The sequence below is a fragment of the Oncorhynchus mykiss genome, chromosome 8 (genome assembly GCF_057628025.1).
Source record: "Oncorhynchus mykiss isolate SJ-2025 chromosome 8, ASM5762802v1, whole genome shotgun sequence".
NCBI lineage: Eukaryota > Metazoa > Chordata > Actinopteri > Salmoniformes > Salmonidae > Oncorhynchus > Oncorhynchus mykiss.
In genome coordinates this window covers 31,061,121-31,085,130 of record NC_143029.1, presented here as the reverse complement: position 1 = coordinate 31,085,130, position 24,010 = coordinate 31,061,121, and the positions used below count along the sequence as shown (strand labels likewise).

At 44.6% G+C, this 24,010-nt stretch overlaps 1 protein-coding gene across 1 annotated transcript in view; it reads left to right on the top strand.

Annotated features, from left to right (window-relative positions):
* The window catches only part of fut8b (fucosyltransferase 8b (alpha (1,6) fucosyltransferase)), a 157,906-nt gene extending 134,989 nt beyond the window's left edge, over window positions 1-22,917 (top strand). The window contains exons 7-10 of the mRNA XM_036985273.2: window positions 4,669-4,915; window positions 8,416-8,592; window positions 11,845-11,995; window positions 21,502-22,917. Coding sequence (XP_036841168.1) covers window positions 4,669-4,915; window positions 8,416-8,592; window positions 11,845-11,995; window positions 21,502-21,843 — 917 coding nt within the window. The 3' untranslated portion in view covers window positions 21,844-22,917. The remainder of the gene's footprint in view (window positions 1-4,668; window positions 4,916-8,415; window positions 8,593-11,844; window positions 11,996-21,501) is intronic.
* The last annotated feature ends 1,093 nt before the right edge of the window (window positions 22,918-24,010 follow it).

Below are 24,010 nucleotides of genomic sequence, written 5' to 3'. Positions count from 1 at the left end.
AATTTATTTGCAAATTATGGTGGAAAATAAGTATTTGGTCAATAACAAAAGTTAATCTCAATACTTTGTTATATACCCTTTGTTGACAATGACAGAGGTCAAATGTTTTCTGTAAGTCTTCACAAGGTTTTCACACACTGTTGCTGGTATTTTGGCCCATTCCTCCATGCAGATCTCCTCTAGAGCAGTGATGTTTTGGGGCTGTTGCTGGGCAACACGGACTTTCAACTCCCTCCAAAGATTTTCTATGGGGTTGAGATCTGGAGACTGGCTAGGCCACTCCAGGACCTTAAAATGCTTCTTACGAAGCCACTCCTTTGTTGCCCGGGCGGTGTGTTTGGGATCATTGTCATGCTGAAAGACCCAGCCACGTTTCATCTTCAATGCCCTTGCTCCAGGTTTTCACTCAAAATCTCTCGATACATGGCCCCATTCATTCTTTCCTTTACATGGATCAGTCGTCCTGGTCCCTTTGCAGAAAAACAGCCCCAAAGCATGATGTTTCCACCCCCATGCTTCACAGTAGGTATGGTGTTCTTTGGATGCAACTCAGCATCCTTTGTCCTCCAAACATGACGAGTTGAGTTTTTACCAAAAAGTTCTATTTTGGTTTCATCTGACCATATGACATTCTCCCAATCTTCTTCTGGATCATCCAAATGCTCTCTAGCAAACTTCAGACGGGCCTGGACATGTGCTGGCTTAAGCAGGGGGACACGTCTGGCACTGCAGGATTTGAGTCCCTAGCGGCGTAGTGTGTTACTGATGGTAGGCTTTGTTATTTTGGTCCCAGCTCTCTGCAGGTCATTCACTAGGTCCCCCCGTGTGGTTCTGGGATTAATATTAATTAATACAGGTAACGAGTGGAGGACAGAGGAGCCTCTTAAAGAAGAAGTTACAGGTCTGTGAGAGCCAAACATCTTGCTTGTTTGTAGGTGACCAAATACTTATTTTCCACCATAATTTGCAAATAAATTCATTAAAAATCCTACAATCAGATTTTCTGGTTACAGGCCTCTCATCTTTTTAAGTGGGAGAACTTGCACAATTGGTGGCTGACTAAATACTTTTTTGCCCCACTGTATACACATGGTGCGAGAGTACATGGTTGTGTGTGTGTGTGTGTTTCTGGGGGGTATTGTGTGTGTGTGTGTGTCTGGGGGGGAGGTTATTGTGTGTGTGTGTCTGGGGGGGTTATTGTGTGTGTGTGTGTCTAGGGTGGTATTGTGTGTGTCTGGGAGGGTTATTGTGTGTGTGTGTGTGTGTGTGTGTGCGTGCGTGCGTTTTCTTGTGTTTGTGTGTGCATGGGAGTGTGTGTGTGTGCGTGTGTCGATGTGTGCCTGTATTTGTGTGAACGTGCTTGTGTAGAAGTGAATACTGTAATCGCGTCCGTGTTCATGTGTGTGCTTAAGTTTCTGTGTGTGTTGTAGGGAAGTGTATGTGAGAGCATAGGAGCCAATCAACAAAGATACTGACATCGCGGTCAACAGAACAATGCGTTATGGGTTAAATTTCTTCTCCATTCCTGCCTCAAATAGTGAAATAAATGTCTTAAATTGTTGCTGCATGAATTTATTCATGCAGATTGCGGAGGTTGAGTAAAAATGTAGACTCTTTGTGTCCTAATTAGGAAGCTATGGGAGGGGGAAGGAGCGCTTAACTGTGCAGTTGTGCCAAGAATTGCAGGCCTAAAAAATATGGCTAGTCCCCTCTCTCCCTCTCGCAAAACCTGCCAATGATGATATATAAGCAAAGAGAAAGCTTGGAAATATTTTTTCTGTTAAATATTTAATGCTCTTGCCAATTTATATTCAGCTCACGCTACATGGAGTACACATGCCCTTGCACCGACACCCTGGTTTTTGTGTTCCCTTGTTGTTATTAATTTTTTATTTTATTCCAGTTACACTTTCTTTGAAAGGCCATTTGAATGAGTAATTATGCCATTTGTTTGACAATGGGTTATGAAAGCTGTGTGCAGTTTTATTAGGCTTTCTGTAATGGAACAGGTCACCGTAGTTGCAACTTCACAGAGATCAGTAGTTGTCGTCTAAGCTTATTTTTGAAACTGTAAAAAAAAAACATGTTTTAAAAAATGTCCTCTGGTTTTCAGACCCGATGTACGTGTGAATGGAGGTTGTCTGCCAGACATATCCCTCCTGGCGAGATGAGATTAGACCAAAAGTGTGTGTGTGTGTCCACATGTGTTTGTGCGCGCGCTTGTGTGTGTGTCCTGGCCACTCCTTTGTGTTTTGAGGCTTAACACCCACTCTCCCAGGTGGAAAGGCTATCAGGAACCCAGAGAGGATGACCTTCCTAATCAGCCCAGCTCAACCCTCCTCTCTGCCCACTGTGCCCAGAGTCCCTGCCAGTCCCATGCCCGTCTATGTGCCGCCCTCTGGGTGCAGCTGGTGCCAGTGTTCCACCCCCAGTACCATGGAAGTAGATTGGCTCACCTTGGCTTTTAAAGGAATATTCCACTTAAAATGACAAATTCCTGTGATTTACATTGTTAAATAATACTAATATGTGAGAACAATATACTATGGGAATTTCATTTGCATTTTGTAGTTAGGAAGCAACATGTAAAAAAACTTGTGGAGATCTGCAGAGTAGAACCCACAATGCAATGCTTTCTCTAGATAGGCTAGCTAGGTAACTAGCTAGAAAATGTATGTAACACAATAATACCAAAGCCAATATCAGTATGTGAAGTAGTTAGCTAGTTGTAAAATCCCTGAAACAAACTGCACTATTAATTTAGGTGTTAAACATTTACCATGTTCAACCTAGTAGAGATCGCATTTCTAGCTCAAAGCAGTGCGAGTCAGGTTGCTATGCAAACGTGCATGTGCCCTGTGAGCCTGCGTGCAGGGAGACGAGAGGAGAAAACTGCTTTGCATCATGGCAGTTGAAGGAAAAAGGAAATTCATTTGATGGTGCACTGTCCACTTTGAAGACATTTGAACAAAATATATACTTTCTCGTGACTATATAGACAGACTGATGTGTTTTAGACAAGTTTGCCCATACAGTCTATTGGCTGATTTGGCATTCCCGAGTGCAAGTAATTGTTTTAAAAGAGTCATGAAATGTGATCGTTTGTTATCCCCTATCTCCAGTGATGAGAACCTTATCATGATGACGTAGCATGTCACATTTCAATTTTAGGGTGGATTATCCCTTTAAAGAAGGACAGCCAAAGGGCAACTGTCACTCTGAATGCAGTGGGGATAAAGCGAGAGAGAATTGGGATTGTTGTTTTGAAAGGGCATGACTTTCTCCTGTCTTCTCTAACTTCTCTATCCTCCCATGACTTTCTCCTGTCTTCTCTAACCTTCCATGACTTTCTCCTGTCTTCTCTAACCTTCCATGACTTTCTCCTGTCTTCTCTAACTTCTCTAACCTTCCATGACTTTCTCCTGTCTTCTCTAACTTCTCTATCCTTCCATGACTTTCTCCTGTCTTTAACTTCCTTCACTCTCTCTATCTTTTTGGCTGCGGTTCATTCCATACCCTTTTCTCCACAGTGTGCACTTGTTCACTGTAGCTGTTAGATGTACAGAGGGAAGAAACTGTCTAGCCAAGGTTTACACTAATCCAATGATTGTAAAGGAACGAGGATTTAAGTCTGCGTCACAGATAGAACAATGAGACAAATATTTCACCGGAATCTATAAATGTGAAGCCTCCGCTTGGCGTTTCCAAATATGGTAGTGAGAGAAAGCTCAGTGGCTGGCAGTGGGAGATGATGGAACGCAATGGATTTTGGTCAACATTCTGCACATTTTCTCATCAATTAAACATTTGATCTCAATAAAATGTTCCGTTCCATAAACTAGAATATGTTATAAACAGAGGGGACTTTACCCTTGGCCAAAGTTGTAACAAATTGCATTGTTTAGAAGTGCAAAAGATAATTGAATTATTGCACACACGCACTTCACAGAGTAGGCGTTCCCTAATGGAAATATGCAAATGCATGCTGGAACGAGCCAATAGGATCTCACTAGCTCGTGCTTGGCTCTGCCCACCGCCTTGCTTGTTCTGCCCACTGAGACTAATTTGTTCCTACTTGAAGCAACGGGCTGTGGTCTATCTTGGTTTAGTTATACAACTCTTTTAATAGTATAGAATGGCTCCCTCCTCTCATCTGCTCTGATCTGACATCATTGGATGAGTAGAAAACGTAGTACGGCAGAAAGTTATTTGGATATCAACTCTCACCTATCTGTTTTTAGATTTGTATAAACCAAGGATAGGACCCAAGAGGAGGCCAGTTGGGTCAAATAAAGGTGAGTGTAGCCAATGTGGAATAGCTAGCTAGTTAGCTATGTGTGCGATAGACTAGCGTCCATCAGACAACATCACCTGCTCTGATACCTAGAAGTAGCTGCTCTCCCATAGCGTTTGTGGGGTGACAGGTAACGCTGCTTGGTGCAAAGTGTTGTTGTGCAGCAGAAGGTTGCTAGTTCGCTTCTAGTGAGGGATGGACAAAATCCGCTCTGTTACAGATGCTGCCGAACTGGCCTGCTACACCAGATGTGAGTGTGAGATGCATAACTTTTGCAGAGCGTGAGTCGCTCCTAACTCACGTCAATTAACCCAGGGCGTAACCAGTGTGGCTGTGCAGCTCCCCTGTAACTCTTTCCCCTTCTGTCTCTGTAGGTGAGGCCCATGACAAGGACATCCAGGTGGTGGAGTTACCCATCGTGGATAGCCTACACCCCCGCCCCCCGTACCTGCCCCTGTCCATCCCGGAAGACCTAGCCCAGCGTCTACACCGTCTCCATGGTGACCCGTCTGTGTGGTGGGTGTCTCAGTTCGTTAAGTACCTGGTGCGTCCACAGGCCTGGCTGGAGAAGGAGATTGCAGACACCACAGCCAAGCTGGGTTTCAAGCACCCCATCATAGGGTAGGTGGATGCATGCACCTATGCATGCATATTAACACACATGTGCACGCACGCACACACACACAACACCCAACCTGGGTCAAGCTGGCTTTCAAACACCCCATTAAAGGGTAGCTCGAAGAGTCACTTTAATAACTCTACCTACATGTACATATTACCTCGACTGACCGATGCCCCCACACATTGACTCTGTACTAGTATCCCCTGTATATAGTCCCCACATTGACTCTGTACTGGTATCCCCTGTATATAGTCCATACATTGACTCTGTACTGGTATCCCCTGTATATAGTCTCCACATTGACTCTGTACTGGTATCCCCTGTATATAGTCCACACATTGACTCTGTACTGGTATCCCCTGTATATAGTCCACACATTGACTCTGTACTGGTATCCCCTGTATATAGTCTCCACATGGACTCTGTACTGGTATCCCCTGTATATAGTCTCCACATGGACTCTGTACTGGTATCCCCTGTATATAGTCTCCACATGGACTCTGTACTGGTATCCCCTGTATATAGTCTCCACATGGACTCTGTACTGGTATCCCCTGTATATAGTCTCCACATGGACTCTGTACTGGTATCCCCTGTATATAGCCTCCACATGGACTCTGTACTGGTATCCCCTGTATATAGTCTCCACATGGACTCTGTACTGGTATCCCCTGTATATAGTCCACACATTGACTCTGTACTGGTATCCCCTGTATATAGTCTCCACATGGACTCTGTACTGGTATCCCCTGTATATAGTCCACACATTGACTCTGTACTGGTATCCCCTGTATATAGTCTCCACATGGACTCTGTACTGGTATCCCCTGTATATAGTCTCCACATGGACTCTGTACTGGTATCCCCTGTATATAGTCTCCACATGGACTCTGTACTGGTATCCCCTGTATATAGTCTCCACATGGACTCTGTACTGGTATCCCCTGTATATAGTCTCCACATGGACTCTGTACTGGTATCCCCTGTATATAGTCCACACATTGACTCTGTACTGGTATCCCCTGTATATAGTCTCCACATGGACTGTACTGGTATCCCCTGTATATAGTCTCCACATGGACTCTGTACTGGTATCCCCTGTATATAGTCCACACATTGACTCTGTACTGGTATCCCCTGTATATAGTCTCCACATGGACTGTACTGGTATCCCCTGTATATAGTCTCCACATTGACTCTGTACTGGTATCCCCTGTATATAGTCTCCACATGGACTGTACTGGTATCCCCTGTATATAGTCTCCACATGGACTCTGTACTGGTATCCCCTGTATATAGTCCACACATTGACTCTGTACTGGTATCCCCTGTATATAGTCTCCACATTGACTCTGTACTGGTATCCCCTGTATATAGCCCCGCTATTGTTATTGTACTGCTGCTCTTTAAGTTGTTACTTTTATTTCTAAGTTGTTACAGCATTTCACTGTTTTCGGCGCATTGGTTTGAAGTGTCCTATTTCTCTATCTATTAGTGTATGTTTCTGTCTGTTAAAGTTGTCTGTCTGTCTGTCTGTCTGTCTGTCTGTCTGTCTGTCTGTCTGTCTGTCTCTTCACCTTTACCTCTATTAGGCCTACTTCTTTCTCAGTTTCTTCTGCTGCTACCTTTTTCTCTCAACCCTCCCTGTCCTCCCTGTCCTCTTTTGACTCTATGAATCACCCTCCTTTCTTTCCCAATCGAACTTTCTCTCTCATGTCGTCTGCACCTCTATCCTTTCTTTCACCTGCTCCTCTTTTTTGTCTTTATCTCATTTATTTCGCTCACCTTTTTCTCTATTTCCCCCGTATCGCTTTCCCTATTTCCCATCATTGTCTCTCCTAACTCTATTGCTTTGTCTTCTCCTCTCTCCTCTCCTCACTTGCTCCCTCCATTCTCCCCCCTCTGTCACTGGGGAGCCTATTGAAATAAAGTGCTAGATGGAAAGAAAGTTTCCTCTGCTCCTTTTCTCTTTCTGCTTCCATCTGATAATATAATAAAGTGCCTTAGTACTTGGGGGAGATAAGGGGGGGGGGGGGTAGGGGAACAGTTGGGTAGGATTGGGGTTTGGGAAGAGGAAGATGGGGTGTGGGTGGGAGAGCATGAAAGTGGGGAGAGTCATTGAGTGAGGGGATGAGTGAAAGGGGCTAGAGGAGGAATGCGAGAGGGGCTTCGGAGGGGAGGGACTGTATGAGGTATCTCCGAGGACACGAGACGACGTGGGAGCCAGTCGTCTCCCTGCATCCCCCTGCTCCTGTGAAAAGCAATGTCATCGCAGCAGAGCCTCTACCCTCAGTAGGCCTGCAACACACCAGACTAAAGCATCTAAAAGCAGTCGTCAGCACAACCTCAGCCCCAGCGCAGCTTCTCACAAGCAGTGGAGACAGCCAGAGAGGAGGGGGAGTGGAGAAGGAGGGAGGGATGGGTAGATTGATTACTCGCACGCCGTCTGGCACTAAGCGCCCAAGCACGGCCGCATCGTCTGCCAAGGAACGGGCGGCGGGATGAAGGGAGGGAAAGAGGAGAGAACGAGAGGAGGAACAAAACAGGAGGAGAGATGAAAGGAGAGAGAGAGCGGGAGAAGGACCGACTGAGACCATGGAAGAGAGAAGCAGAGAATGGAGAGGCTCGTAGTCAAGAGTCCCACTTATAATCAAAAGTCTCTTCAGATCAGATAGAGAGAGATGGAAGGAGAGAGTGAGAGTGCAGGGGAGTGAATTTGAAGATATGAACAGAGAGTTAAATAGATGTAGAGAAACAAAGAGGTTCACTTTCAGCCTTACGTGCACCTGTGGAGAATCCCTCCCCCACTCTACTCCTATCCATCCCTCTCTCTCCTTTAATCTCTCGTTCCCTCTATTCTCTCTGATCCAGGAGTGTGTTAGGGTAAATAAAGGTGTTTGTTGCTTCAGTGAGCATCCCGAGGACTGGGCTGACTGATCTCAGGCCAGTTCTGGTAATTAGACACACTGTGTTTATTATCTCGTTCTTTCGATTTCTCATTCATTCGCTCCCTCTCTCTCTCTGTCTCTCTGTCGCTCTCTCTCTCTGTCTCTCTCTCGCTCTTTCTCTCTCTCGCTCTTTTTGCTCTCCTCTCTTTCTCTCTCTCTCTTATTCCCTTTGTCTACCTTTATTCTCTCCCTCCAAACCATAGATGCTGGCGTTGTTGTGTTATGAGCGATTAAACAAAGAAAGCACTCAGTTTCACAAACACTTGCAGCGCTGGTCTATTATTCGTCCGTTCGCTTCTATCTCCCATTCAAACCCCCTTCCTTTCTGACTTTAGTTTTCTGTCATTACTCCTACATTGTGCCACTGGGTATCTCTCTCTCTTTCTCTCTCTCTCTCGCTCTGATTATGGGCAAGACTGGCAAGGGCACAAAGATTCTGCCAAATTAAGTACAGAATGAAGTAGCTGATAGTGAGGGTATTGACTGAAAGTATTGCTCTCTCTCTCTCACTCGCTCCCTCCCTCCCTCCACCCCTGTCTCTGTCCCTGTAGGGTCCATGTTCGACGGACAGATAAGGTGGGGACGGAGGCTGCGTTCCACCCTATAGAGGAGTACATGGTGCACGTGGAGGAACAGTTCCAACACATGGCCAGACGCATCCACGTGGACAAGAAACGAGTCTACCTGGCAACAGATGACCCCTCACTACTGCAAGAGGCTAAGACGAAGTGAGTGACAACCAATACCCTTATAATGAAGTGTGTGTGTGTGTGGTGTGTGGTGTGCCGTGCCGCCTCAGCTCCTATAAGGAATCCAGCTCAGATGAGCAGTGAAATGAACTCACCACACAAAGAGCAAGCAGGGCCAACCAACAGGGACAGGGAGGGGGTGTAGCATTCGTGTTTGTATGTCAGAATCCATCAAGAATCAAGTCCGTTAGTCTCTATGGGCCAGATGACCTTTTGGTGAGGGCCACAGCATAGTCCTTTAGTCTCTATGGGCCAGATGACCGTTTGGTGAGGGCCACAGCATAGTCCTTTAGTCTCTATGGGCCAGATGACAGGTTGGTGAGGGCCACAGCATAGTCCTTTAGTCTCTATGGGCCAGATGACAGGTTGGTGAGGGCCACAGCATAGTCCTTTAGTCTCTATGGGCCAGATGCCCGTTTAGTGAGGGCCACAGCATAGTCCGTTAGTCTCTATGGGCCAGATGACCGTTTGGTGAGGGCCACAGCTTAGTCCGTTAGTCTCTATGGGCCAGATGACAGGTTGGTGAGGGCCACAGCTTAGTCCGTTAGTCTCTATGGGCCAGATGACCGTTTGGTGAGGTCCACAGCATAGTCCTTTAGTCTCTATGGGCCAGATGACCGTTTGGTGAGGTCCACAGCATAGTCCTTTAGTCTCTATGGGCCAGATGACAGGTTGGTGAGGGCCACAGCATAGTCCTTTAGTCTCTATGGGCCAGATGACAGGTTGGTGAGGGCCACAGCATAGTTCGTTAGTCTCTATGGGCCAGATGACAGGTTGGTGAGGGCCACAGCATAGTCCTTTAGTCTCTATGGGCCAGATGCCCGTTTGGTGAGGGCCACAGCATAGTCCGTTAGTCTCTATGGGCCAGATGACCGTTTGGTGAGAGCCACAGCATAGTCCTTTAGTCTCTATGGGCCAGATGACCGTTTGGTGAGAGCCACAGCATAGTCCTTTAGTCTCTATGGGCCAGATGACCATTTGGTGAGGGCCACAGCATAGTCCGTTAGTCTCTATGGGCCAGATGACTGTTTGGTGAGGTCCACAGCATAGTCCGTTAGTCTCTATGGACCAGATGACAGGTTGGTGAGGGCCACAGCATAGTCCGTTAGTCTCTATGGGCCAGATTACTGTTTGGTGAGGTCCACAGCATAGTCCGTTAGTCTCTATGGACCAGATGACAGGTTGGTGAGGGCCACAGCATAGTCCGTTAGTCTCTATGGGCCAGATTACTGTTTGGTGAGGTCCACAGCATAGTCCTTTAGTCTCTATGGGCCAGATGACCGTTTGGTGAGGGCCACAGCATAGTCCTTTAGTCTCTATGGGCCAGATGACCGTTTGGTGAGGGCCACAGCATAGTCATTTAGTCTCTATGGGCCAGATGACCGTTTGGTGAGGGCCACAGCCTGGGGGAAGAAACGTTTCAGGTGGCGGGAAGTTTTGGTCATGAGTGAAGTGGCAAGGAGGGGTAGGCTGAAGGGTGTATTGTCCTGGTGATTGAGGGGCCTTTATGAGTCAAATCTGTAGTAAACTGGTTTAGTTTGTTGGGCAGTGAGGGGTCGTCTGGCGTCGGGGAGCTTTAGGTTTGAAGTTGGTAATGGTTTTCAGTCCACTCCAGACAGACAGTCGTGGCTGGAGAACTGTTGCTCTAGCCTGTCTTTGTACTGCTGTTTTGCTGCCCTAATTCCTGAGTGTATATTTTTCTTGGCCTCTCTATAGAGGTCCCTGGTCTTGCTCGTGTGGTCTTCCTCTTTGGAAGAAAGGAGAGCCCTAAGCTCACCAGTGCTTATCGTTGCTGTGTGATAGAAAGGTATTTCATGGTATGCAATTCTCCTCACATACACTGATGTAGGATGTGTCTGTGTACTCGTGTGTGTTGGCATTGTTGTCCATGAATATGTTCCAATCCGTGGTGTCTAGGCAGTCCTTTAACTGCCCAATGGCCTCTTCAGTCCATTTCTGCACTGTATGTTTGACAGGTTTAGCAGTTTTTAGTTTCTGTCTGTATGCGGGGATGAGGTGTAGCATCACATGGTCTGAGTTGCCCAGAGGAGCGTGGGGGACAGTGTGGTATGCCCCTTTAATAGTGCCGTAAACATTGTCCAGAATTTTTTATTGGCTTGTTGAACATTTCACCATTTGTTTGTAGCTGGGAAGTTCCTGTTGTAGGCTGGTGTGGTTAAAATCCCCCATGATGGTCAAAGTAGAATCCGGATATTTCCTTTCCACCTCTGTGATCTGATCAGCCTGCAGCAGTTGTGATGTGTGTGCACACAGGTGCTCGGCGTGATGTAGACTCTGGAGAGCATGCTTTAGACAGAATAGGGAAACACACACATCCTTTGAATTTACTGGACTGCTCCGGGATCAGCCCAGTTCAGCTGGAAGCCGGCTAGATCCACGGCGGTGTCGGGAATAGAGGCATTTAACCATAAAAAAAAGAAAGCAGAGGTGAGAGAGAGAAGTCCTTTTTTTCTCATCATCAGAAGTTGTAGCTCGTCGGATTTGTTGGCGAGTGAACGCACATTGGAGAGGGAGATGACGGACAAGGGGCATGGAGTCCTCACCTTCTGAAAGGCTTGAGTCCCAGCTTCTCCTCCCCATATGTCTCTGTCCCACAGTCCCATAACCTCGGTTTAATTAAAGTCTGACTCAACATCGGGGTAGACTTCAGTAGTATATCGTTGGATGATGACAGAATTTCAGGACAAATACCGGCCGGTATTGTGTCCCTAATATTCATTAGCCGTTCTGGGTGAAATCCACATTTTGTTGCGATCCAAAAGGGAACAAACACCAAAACACTGTGGCTGATCACTGGCCACAACTGTGTGTGTATGATTGGCCGTTTCCGAAATCTTTCTTGCCTACTACTTACTAGAACTACATACTGTATACTAATTGTACTAGATAAAACATACTGTTTTATAAAAAATGTATTGCAGTAGGCAAAAACGATCAACCTTTTTGGTGATCAGTTGTTGTCCAACACACTTGGGTCTGAAAAGATGACTCTCCTCCTCAATAGTTTGCAGCGAATTCTACTAGATAAAACGTCTACATGAGTATGACATCAAAGCATACTTCCTTTTCAAAATTTCACATAAAACATCATGTTTTTGCATAGACAAAATGCCTACTATTTAGAACGCAAGTTTGGGTATTCAGACACGGCCATTGTGTTTCTGTTTGTATGTAGAAGCCCATGTGGGTAATAGTATGTGTGTCCTACAGGTACGCTGACTATGAGTTCATCAGTGATAACTCCATCTCGTGGTCAGCCGGCCTTCACAACCGCTACACCGAGAACTCTCTGAGAGGAGTCATCCTAGACATACACTTCCTGTCCCAGACCGACTTCCTGGTCTGCACCTTCTCCTCACAGGTAGGTGTACCACATCCCAGGGGTTCTCAAAAGTGGGGTGTCTGCGAAAGTACTACAGGGTGTCCTTGGCTAAAACAACAAAAAATAAATATATATATATATATATATATACACACACACAGATATATATTATTTTTATGAATATTACTAACAGTATCAGATTAAACAAATTATGGCCAAGGGATCTGTGGAATATGTTTAGAGGGTGTAATGCAATACAATGTAATATTATTAATGTACAATTTATATTCTTAATCATGAGCAACATGAGCCTGGGAGGCTCCCAGGGAGATTGGTATCCTCAGTACTCCGCCAATTATACATTTTTCAACTCAATACCTCAAAATTATGTGTTTTTTTTACATAAACGCACTGTAATTTAAGCTTTAAAACTGCAACGTTTTCTCTCTGCCTCATGGTAGAATGAGTAAAATCGCAGGAAATTAGCTTAAACTGAATTCCTTCTCTCCAATGCAATGAGGCGAGCCTTTAAAATGTTTCATCCCAGGGCCCGGGACTTGATTCTTACAGCCATGCACTGAAGTCACAGCTAAAACTCCTTGTATGCTATTTTTATGATTATGAGGGGGTCCCTGATGAATTTGCTTTCACAAAAGAGGTCCTCAGTCCCAAAAGGTTTGAGAACCCCTGCCATAGCCAACACAACAGCCTTTAAGGGAATATAAGGTATATAATTCACTGATCTATACGGTTACAAACCTGAATAGCCTACTACTATTGTCATTGTCATGTTAAACAATGACCATAGGAGATGGCAGGGCAACAAATAGATCTGGGACCAGGTAACTTTTCATCTGAACAAATCTAAATAGTCAAATCCACATAATGTATAATTCGAAAAGTATTCAGACCCCTTGGCTATTAACATTTTGTTACGTTACAGCCTTATTATAAAATTGATTAAATCGTTTTTATCCCTCATAAATCTACAAACAAAACCTTACAATGACAAAGGAAATGCAGGTTTTAAGAAATATTAGCAAATTTATAAAAAATACAAAACTGAAATATTACATTTATATAAGTATTCAGACCCTTTACTCAGTACTTTGTTGAAGCACCTTTGGCAGCGATTACAGCCTTGAGTCTTCTTGGGTATGACGCTACAAGCTTGGCACAGCTGTATTTGCACATTGGCTATCTGCATTGTGTCCCGCCACCCGCCAACCCCTATGTTACGCTACTGATACTCTCTGTTCATCATATATGCATAGTCACTTTAACCATATCTACATGTACATACTAACTCAATCAGCCCAACTAACCGGTGCCTGTATGTAGCCTCGCTACTGTTATAGCCTCACTACTGTTATTTTTCATTGTCTTTTTACTGTTGTTTTTATTTCTTTACTTACCTATTGTTCACCTAATACCTTTTTTGCACGGTTGGTTAGAGCCTGTTAGTAAGCATTTCACTGCAAGGTCTACACCTGTTGTATTCGGCGCACGTGACAAATAAACGTCGATATTATTCTTCTCTGCAGATCCTCTCAGGCTCTGTCAGATTGGATGGGGATCGTCACTGCACAGCTGTTTTCAGGTCTCTCCAGGGATGTTCGATCGGTTTCAAGTCCGGGCTCTGGCTGGGCCACTCAAGGACATTTAGAAAATTGTGTTTACTTGTCTTGGCTGTGTGCTTGGGGTCGTTATTCGGTTGGAAGGTGAACCTTCGCACCAGTCTGAGATCCTGAGCGCTCTGGAGCAGGTCTTCATCAAGGATCTCTGGACTTTTCTCCGTTCATCTTTCCCTCCATCCTGACTAGTCTCCTAGTCCTTGCCACTGAAAAACATCCCCACAGCGTGATGCTGCCACCACCATGCTTCACCATAGGAATGGTGCCAGTTTTCCTCCAGACGTGACACTTGGCATTCAGGCCAAAGAGTTTAATTTTGGTTTCATCAGACCAGAGAATCTTGTTTCTCGTTCTTCCATTTAAGAATGATGGAGGCCACTATGTTCTTGGGGACCTTCAATGCTGCAGAAATGTTTTGCTACTCTTCCCCAGATCTGTGCCTCGACACAATCCTATCTCAGAGCTCTACGGACAATTAATTCGACCTCATGGCTTTGTTTTTGCTCTGACATATACTGCCAACTGTGGAACCTTATATAGACAGTTGTGTGCCTTTCCAAATCATGTCCAATCAATTGATTTTACCACAGGTGGACTCCAATAAAGTTCTAGAAAACATCTCAAGGATGACCAATGGAAACAGGATGCTCCTGAGCTCAATTTCGAGTCTCATAGCAAAGGGTCTGAATAGTTATGTATTTTTTTTTTGTTGCTTTAACACATTTGCAAACATTTCTGAAAACCTGTTTTTGCATTGTCATTATGGGCGATTGTGTGTAGATAGATGAGGAATGTTTGATTTAACCCGTTTTAGAATAAGGCCGTAACGTCACAAAATGTGGAAAAAGACAAATACTCTCTGAATGCACTGTAATCTAACATGCAAGCTGCCATGATTCTTCACGCTTCCTGGTCACATGTCCTGTTTCCTGTATATACCTTCTGTTTCCTACACAGTGCCTTCAGAAAGTATTCCATATTTGGTTGTGTCACAGCCTGATTTCAAAATTGATTAAATCAAACAAATTTAAACCTTTGTAGGACCTTTGGCAGCAATTATAGCTGTGAGTCTTTCTAGGTAAGTCTCTAAGAGCTTTCCACACCTGGATTGTGCAATATTTTCCCATTATTATTCTCACAATTCTTCAAGCCCTGTCAAATTGTATGTTGATCATTGCTAGACAATCATTTTCAGGTCTTGCCATAGATATTCAAGTAGAATTAAGTCAAAACGAAGCAACTTGTCCTGCTCCCAGTGTCTGAAAGAAAGCAGACTTTTCCTCTATGATATTGCCTGTGCTTAGCTCCAAACTCCCCAGTCCTTAACTAGTACAAGCATAACCATAACATGATGCAGCTACCACTATACTTGGAAATATGGAGAGTGGTACTCCTTAATGTGTTGTATTGGTTCTACTAAGCTAAACTCAGCAAAAATTGAAACGTTCTCTCACTGTCAACTGTGTTTATTTTCAGCAAACTAATAAGATTCAACAACTGAGACATAAACTGAACAATTTTCACAGACATGTGACTAACATAAATGGAATAATGTGTCCCTGAACAAAGGGAGGTCAAAATCAAAAGTAACAGTCAGTATCTGGTGTGGCCACCAGCTGCATTAAGACCTGCAGTGCATCTCCTCCTCATGGACTGCACCAGATTTGCCAGTTCTTGCTGTGAGATGTTACCCCACTCTTCCACCAAGGCGCCGGCAAGTTCCCGGACATTACTGGGGGGGAATGGCCCTAGCCCTCACCCTCCAATCCAAAAGGTCCCAGGCGTGCTCAATGGGATTGAGATCTGGGCAGTATGGCAGAACACTGACATTCCTGTCTTGCAGGAAATAACGCACAGAATGAGCAGTATGGCTGGTGGCGTTGTCATGCTGGAGGGTCATGTCAGGATGAGCCTGCAGGAAGGGTACCACATGAGGGAGGAGGATGTCTTCCCTGTAACGCACAGCATTGAGATTGACTGCGACTCATCAGTGAAGAGCACCTTTTGCCAGTCCTGTCTGGTCCAGCGACCGTGGGTTTGTGCCCATAGGCAACGTTGTTGCCGGTGATGTCTGGTGAGGACCTGCCCTACAGCAGTCCTACAACCCCTCAGTCCAGCCTCTGTCAGCCTATTGCGGACAGTCTGAGCACTGATGGAGGGATTATGCATTCCTGGTGTAACTCGGGCAGTTGTTGTTGCCATCCTGTACCTGTCCTGCAGGTGTGATGTTCAGATATACCGATCCTGTGCAGGTGTTGTTACACGTGGTCTGCCACTACGAGGACGATCAGCTGTCCGTCCTGTCTCCCTGTAGCGCTGTCTTAGGTGTCTCATAGTACGGACATTGCAATTTATTGCCCTGGCCACATCTGCAGTCCTCATGCCTCCTTGCAGCATGCCTAAGGCATGTTCATGCAGATGAGCAGGGACCCTGGGCATCTTTCTTTTGGTGTTTTTCAGAGTCAGTAGAAAGGCCTCTTTAGTGTCTTAAGCTTTCATAACTGTGACCTTAATTGCCTACCGTCTGTAAGCTGTTAGTGTCTTAAAGACCGTTCTACAGGTGCATGTTCATTAATTGTTTATGGTTCTTTGAACAAGCATGGCAAACAGTGTATAAACCCTTTCCAATGAAGATCTGTGAAGTTATTTGCATTTTTACGAATTATCTTTGAAATACAGGGTCCTGAAAAATGTATGTTTCTGTTTTTTGCGTTTTGAGTTTATATGGAATTGTTTTAAGAAGGTCATTTTGCTATTTGATTTAGAATTATTATTTCTTTGACATGTATTTAACCCCTTATTTTTGTCACTAAACGGTCTCCATATATACTTCCATTCATTGTTTTTCAACCGGTAACAGGGGACCTTCAGACGAATCTTGTGAGCCCTGTGGGCGTCCTTGATCAAAACAACCAACACGTATGTGTTCGTGATAGTCTCACCTTTTCACAGAAGGGTCAAATTAGTGTTCGGACGCTACAGACAGAAGTTGGCATATCGGCTGTATCGATTTCAGACAAGTCCCAAGACACTTGTGGGGGTCGTAGAGCAAAACGGAGGACACTATTGTGTTCGTGAGAGTCTCATATTTCCATAGGGTTTGTAGGCCAAACCATTCGGACGCTACAGACGATTTTTTGAGAAGACCGATTTTTGGGATGTCTTCCTCTCTGTCAACTGAGTTGAGAAGGATGCATGTGTCTTTGTAGTTACTGGGTGTAGGTGGCCTTTTTTGCGAGGCATTGGAAAAACACTGTTTCTTTTGGGTTGAATTTGTGTTTGAAATTCACTGCTCGACTGAGGGACCATTAAGATCATTTTATGTGTGTGGTAAAGAGATGAGGTAGTCGTCCATGAATCATGTTAAACACTATTATTGCATACAGAGTGAGTCCATGCAACTTCTTATGTGACTTGTTAAGCAAATGTTTACTCCTGAACTTCTTTAGGCTTGCCATGGCAAAGGGGTTGAATACTTATTGACTCAAGACATTTCAACTTTTCATTTTTCCACTTTGACATGATGGGGTATTGTGTGTAGGCTGGGGCCGATAGAGATGGTTGCCTCGCTTCAAGTCCTGAGGAAACTATGCAGTAATTTGTCTTTTATGTATTATTTCTTACATTGTTAGCCCAGAAAATCTTAAATGTTATTACATATTGGGTATAAGAGCGGGTCAATACGACTTTCCCGAAGCGGATCCTTTGTTCAGACCTCCACCCTGGACATTGGATCTAATCCCAAGAGGCCGACCCAAAACAAAGTCGTTGTTGCAGGAGAGACAGACGGAGCAGCCTCCTGGTCAGACTTAGAAGGCAAGCAACCATCCAGCACTTCCGAGGTTATTACTCGCCAATGTCCAGTGTCTAGACAACCAGGTGGACAAAATTAGGGCACGAGTTGCCTTCCAGAGAGACATCAGAGATTGTAACATGCTCTGTTTCACGGAAACATTGCTCACTCGGGATATGTTGTCAGAGTCAGTATAGCCACCGGGTTTCTTCATGCGTCGCGCCGACAGAAACATCTCTCTGGTAAGAAGAAGGGCAGGGGTGTACGACTCATGGTGTAATCATAACAACATGCAGGAACTTAAGTCATTTTTTTCACCTGACCTGACCCCCCCCCCCCCCCCCCCCCCCCAAGCAGATACCTCTACGGTCCTGAAAGAACTTCACTGGACTGTAAACTGGAAACCATATATGCTGAGGATACATTTATTGTAGCTGGGGATTTTAGTAAAGCTAATTTGAGAACAAGGACCCCTAAATTCTACCAGCACGTTGTAGTACCTGTAGTACCACATTGTAGTACATGCTCGAGCAAAACACTGGAACTGGAACACTGCTACTACTTCTGCAATGCATACAAGGCCCTCCATCTTGTTGCACCCTTCCTATAGGCAAAAACTAAAACAGGACGCGCCCGTGCTTAGGTCTATCCAACGCTGGTCTGACCAATTTGGATTCCACACTTCAAGATTGCTTTGATCACATGGACTGGGATAAGTTCTGGCTAGCTTCAGACAATAACATTGATGTATACGCTGACTCTGTGAGCAAGTTTATAAGAAAGTGCATAGGAGTCGTTGTACCCACTGTGACTATTAAAACCTTCCATAACCAGAAACTGTGGATTGATGGAAGCATTCGCGCAAAACTGAAAGCGCGAACCACCGCATTTAATCATGGCTTGGCGACTGGAAACATGACCAAATTCAAACAGTGTAGTTATTCCCTCCACAAGGCAATCGAAGAAGCAAAGTGTCAGTATAGAGACAAAGTAGTGTCGCAATTCAACGGCTCAAACATGAGACGTATGTGGCAGGGTCTACAGACAATTATGGATTACAAAAAGAAAACCAGCCCCGTCGCGGACATCGGTGTCTTGCTCCCAGACAAACTAAGCAACTTCTTTGCGCGCTTTGAGGACAATACAGTGCCACCGACTCAGCCCGCTACCAAAGACTGTGGGCTCTCCTTCTCCGAGGGCCGACGTGAGTCAAACGTTTAAACATGTTAACCCTCTCAAGGCTGCTGGCCCAGACGGCATCACAAGCCGCATCCTCAGAGCATGCTGGCTGGTTTGTTTACGGACATATGCAATCAATCCCTATCCCAGTCTGCTGTCCCCACATGCTTCAAGATGGCCACCATTGTTCCTGTTCCCAAGAATGCTAAGGTAACTGAACTAAATGACTATCACCCCGTAGCACTCACTTCTGTCATCATGAAGTGCTTTGAGAGATTGAGTCAAGGATCACCTCCACCCTACCTGATACCCTAGACCCACTCCAATTTTCTTACCGCCCCAATAGGTCCACAGACGATGCAATCGCCATCAGACTGCCTATCCCATCTGGACAAGAGGAATACTTATGTAAGAATGCTGTCAATGACTACAGCTCAGCATTCAACACCATAGTACCCTCCAAATTCATCATTAAGCTTGAGACCCTGGGTTTCGACCCCGTCCTGTGCAACTGGATCCTGGACTTTCTGATGGGTCGCCCCCAGGTGGTGAAGGTAGGAAGCAACATCTCCAACCTGCTGATCATCAACACTGGGCCCCACAAGGGTACGTTCTCAGCCCTCTCCTGTACTCCCTGCTCACCCATGACCACGTTGCCATGCACGCCTCCAACTCAATCATCAAGTTTCCAGACGACACTACAGTGGTAGGATTGATTACCAACAACGACGAGACGGCCTACAGGGAGAAGATGAGGGTCCTCCGAGTGCGGTGTCAGGAAAATAACCTCTCACTCAACGTCAACACTCAAATCACTGGCCACTTTAATAAATGGATTTAATAAAAGGTATCACTAGTCACTTTAAATAATGCCACTTTAATAATGTTTGCATATTCTACATTACTCATCTCATATGTATATACTGTATTTTATATCATCTACTGCATCTTGCCTATGCCGCACGGCCATCGTGCGTCCATATACAGTGCCTTGCGAAAGTATTCGGCCCCCTTGAACTTTGCGACCTTTTGCCACATTTCAGGCTTCAAACATAAAGATATAAAACTGTATTTTTTTGTGAAGAATCAACAAGTGGGACACAATCATGAAGTGGAACAACATTCATTGGATATTTCAAACTTTTTTAACAAATCAAAAACTGAAAAATTGGGCGTGCAAAATTATTCAGCCCTCTTAAGTTAATACTTTGTAGCGCCACCTTTTGCTGCGATTACAGCTGTAAGTCGCTTGGGGTATGTCTCTATCAGTTTTTCAAATCGAGAGGATGAATTTTTTTCCCATTCCTCCTTGCAAAACAGCTCGAGCTCAGTGAGGTTGGATGGAGAGCATTTGTGAACAGCAGTTTTCAGTTCTTTCCACAGATTCTCGATTGGATTCAGGTCTGGACTTTGACTTGGCCATTCAAACACCTGGATATGTTTATTTTTGAACCATTCCATTGTAGATTTTGCTTTATGTTTTGGATCATTGTCTTGTTGGAAGACAAATCTCCGTCCCAGTCTCAGGTCTTTTGCAGACTCCATCAGGTTTTCTTCCAGAATGGTCCTGTATTTGGCTCCATCCATCTTCCCATCAATTTTAACCATCTTCCCTGTCCCTGCTGAAGAAAAGCAGGCCCAAACCATGATGCTGCCACCACCATGTTTGACAGTGGGGATGGTGTATTCAGGGTGATGAGCTGTGTTGCTTTTACGCCAAACATAACGTTTTGCATTGTTGCCAAAAAGTTCAATTTTGGTTTCATCTGACCAGAGCACCTTCTTCCACATGTTTGCTGTGTCTCCCAGGTGGCTTGTGGCAAACTTTAAACAACACTTTTTATGGATATCTTTAAGAAATGGCTTTCTTCTTGCCACTCTTCCATAAAGGCCAGATTTGTGCAATATACGACTGATTGTTGTCCTATGGACAGAGTCTCCCACCTCAGCTGTAGATCTCTGCAGTTCATCCAGAGTGATCATGGGCCTCTTGGCTGCATCTCTGATCAGTCTTCTCCTTGTATGAGCTGAAAGTTTAGAGGGACGGCCAGGTCTTGGTAGATTTGCAGTGGTCTAATACTCCTTCCATTTCAATATTATCGCTTGCACAGTGCTCCTTGGGATGTTTAAAGCTTGGGAAATCTTTTTGTATCCAAATCCGGCTTTAAACTTCTTCACAACAGTATCTCGGACCTGCCTGGTGTGTTCCTTGTTCTTCATGATGCTCTCTGCGCTTTTAACAGACCTCTGAGACTATCACAGTGCAGGTGCATTTATACGGAGACTTGATTACACACAGGTGGATTTTATTTATCATCATTAGTCATTTAGGTCAACATTGGATCATTCAGAGATCCTCACTGAACTTCTGGAGAGAGTTTGCTGCACTGAAAGTAAAGGGGCTGAATCATTTTGCACGCCCAATTTTTCAGTTTTTGATTTGTTAAAAAAGTTTGAAATATCCAATAAATGTCATTCCACTTCATGATTGTGTCCCACTTGTTGTTGATTCACAAAAAAATACAGTTTTATATCTTTGTGTTTGAAGCCTGAAATGTGGCAAAAGGTCGCAAAGTTCAAGGGGGCCGAATACCTTCGCAAGGCACTGTATATATATGTACATATTATTATTCCATTCCATGACATTGGTGTGTATAAGGTAGTCATTGTGAATTTGATAGATTACTTGTTTGATATTACTGCACTGTTGGAACTAGAAGCACAAGCTCTACACTTGCATTAACATCTGCTAACCATGTGCATGTGACCAATAAAATGTTATTTGATAACACAACAAAAATTTGAAAAAAAAGTGAAGGGGTGTGAATACTTTCTGAAGGAACTGCATCTGTACTTCCTGTATCTCTACGTATTGTTTTCTGTAGCTCAACTTCCTGTTTATACCTCCTGTTTCCTGTATCTCTTCTTTCTGGTTCCAGGTGTGCCGTGTGGCCTACGAGATGATGCAAACGCTGCACCCGGACGCCTCCTCCTTCTTCCACTCGCTAGACGACATCTACTACTTCGGTGGTCAGAACGCCCACAACCAGATCGCCATCTACCCCCACCAACCCCGCAGCCCCGAAGACATACCCCTGGAGCCTGGTGACGTCATCGGCGTGGCGGGGAACCACTGGGATGGCTACTCGAAAGGGGTCAACCGTAAAATGGGCCGCACCGGCCTCTACCCGTCCTACAAAGTCAAGGAGAAGATCGAGACCGTGAAGTATCCCACGTACCCCGAGGCAGACAAGCTGCTCTCAAACTCCCAACATAAGTGAAGAAGAAAGGGAAAGATGAAAATAAAAATAGAGAAAGAGACTCTGATTCAGTGATAGAACAGGGGGAAAGGGGGGGGGGTGATCGTGTTTAGGCTGCACTGAGAGTCTGTGTGTTGTGTGTGTGTGGGTCTGTAAATTATGGAATCTTGCAGCTGCCACTACATCGTCCCCGTGCACACAGATTATGATGAAAAGTATCAATCAAACATTGATTTCAAATGAACCGGAAAACAATTAAACGCCCGTAGCCGACAACGTGGACTGGGAATGGAACTAGCCAATTGGGTCGAGCCTTGGATCAAGGGCTGAGAAACAATTATAAACTGGAAGAAAAAAACATGTTTTCATTTTTATTCAATTATTTTGGTGGTTTTAATTCTATTCTTGCCTTATTTCTTCTCTCCTGTGTTCATTAAATGTACTGTATCTTGTATCTTCCCCTTGCCATATTCACTCACTGCGTTCCTCCACTCTCCTTTTGCTCCAATAGCACTGTCCAACATCTAGTCTTTCATGTGCAATTCCTTTTATACCACCTTAATGTCTTTTTAACAAGTGATTTGATTTTAACGTGCGTGTGTCTGTTTAGGGGGCATGACATGGTGCCTGTCAGCAGTGAGCGGCGTCCTTATGTCCTTACTGAATAGTTGTGTTGTGCTCAATGAGACTGGTGGTGACAGTTGGACCCTTAGCAGGAACTTGAGCCGTGAACTATGGTGACCAATAAGTGAAGATTGATGATGGTGAACAATGTTGATCTATGTTGAACAATAATACTCTATGGTGACCTATGATTACCTTTGAACTATGATGACCTGTAATGATCTACGGTGAACTACAGTGCACACAGGAGCACTCTTTAGGCTCACCAAACAAAGCACTCCACTGAGCTAATGTCCTTTTGACATCTCTACGTCCGTCTAAGTCCATCTGTTTGTTTGTTGTATTATTTTTTTTACTAACATTACTGTTGGAAATATGAGGGGGGGGGGGGGTAATAGATGCCTATGTTGAAATTGATAATGCTATGTCATAAGAGGTTTGTAATCGACTGTCATAAAGAACTTTGTCATAGCTTATGTTCTGGGGGCATTTTCTTTGAAAACAAACACTGATCGAGTAAACTTGACAAACCAAGTGGCACTTGTGTTGTCCCGCTCCATCTCCATTAAAAGGAATCCCAAATGATTCCACCTCTACCCTCAAACCCCCCCCCCCCCAAAACTCCTTATGAATGATGTTGAATAAATGTGTTACGAAGGTTGTTATGGATGATACTGCTACTCCCACAAAGGTTGATATTAATTGTTCAATGTGAACCTACCAGGAATGTCTTTGTCCCGAATCAAGAGAGCCTCCTAGTCAGGTGACCTATCATCATCAGCTGACCAGTCACCTGACCTCATCAAGATGGCAAACATTTGATGGTTTGACAGCCATCAGAGGACTTCATCCAGTATGTGTTCGTGACATGAGGGTTATGTATGCCTTAACCCTTCAAGGAAAGTGTCATCCCTCTTCCTTTAGAAGGAAGGGTCCAGCCAGAGCCAAATATTTAGAGAGTTGGGACAATGCAGTTTCTGTCTGAACGTTACGAGAGCTCTACATTCTCCTCCGTAGCCATTGCTTAGTTATAACTGACGCTTCCGTGTTGTGCTGTTTATTCTGAGCGTTTTCTAAACCAATGAAGATGTCCATTTGTTGACACTACAATAGTAAATATATATATATATATATATATATATATATATATATGAACACAGAAAATACTTGGATACACATGATCCTGAATGCTAATCAATAAAAATGTATATTAAATTCACTGCTCTGTTTTGCTTGTTTTACAGTGGGTCATTTCATAGGGAACTGTCGGAGTTGCTATCTTAATGTTACATCACCAAAATGTTGAGAATAAAAGCAATAAAATGGCGTCTGTTCTAGAAGTTGTCCAAACTCTCTAAATATATGGCTCTGGGTCCGGCGTCACTGATGGCCAAGGCTGTCGATGACCCCTGTGTGGCCGTAATGCCCACTAAAAAAGATACATGCTTTGCTGCCAAAGTGGCAATTGTGCCCTTGGGCTGAATGTAATAATTCCCTTCTCACGGCTGCCAATCACCGTTCTCCTAAGCGTCTCTCACTCATATCGCTCTCTCAGATATCTAAA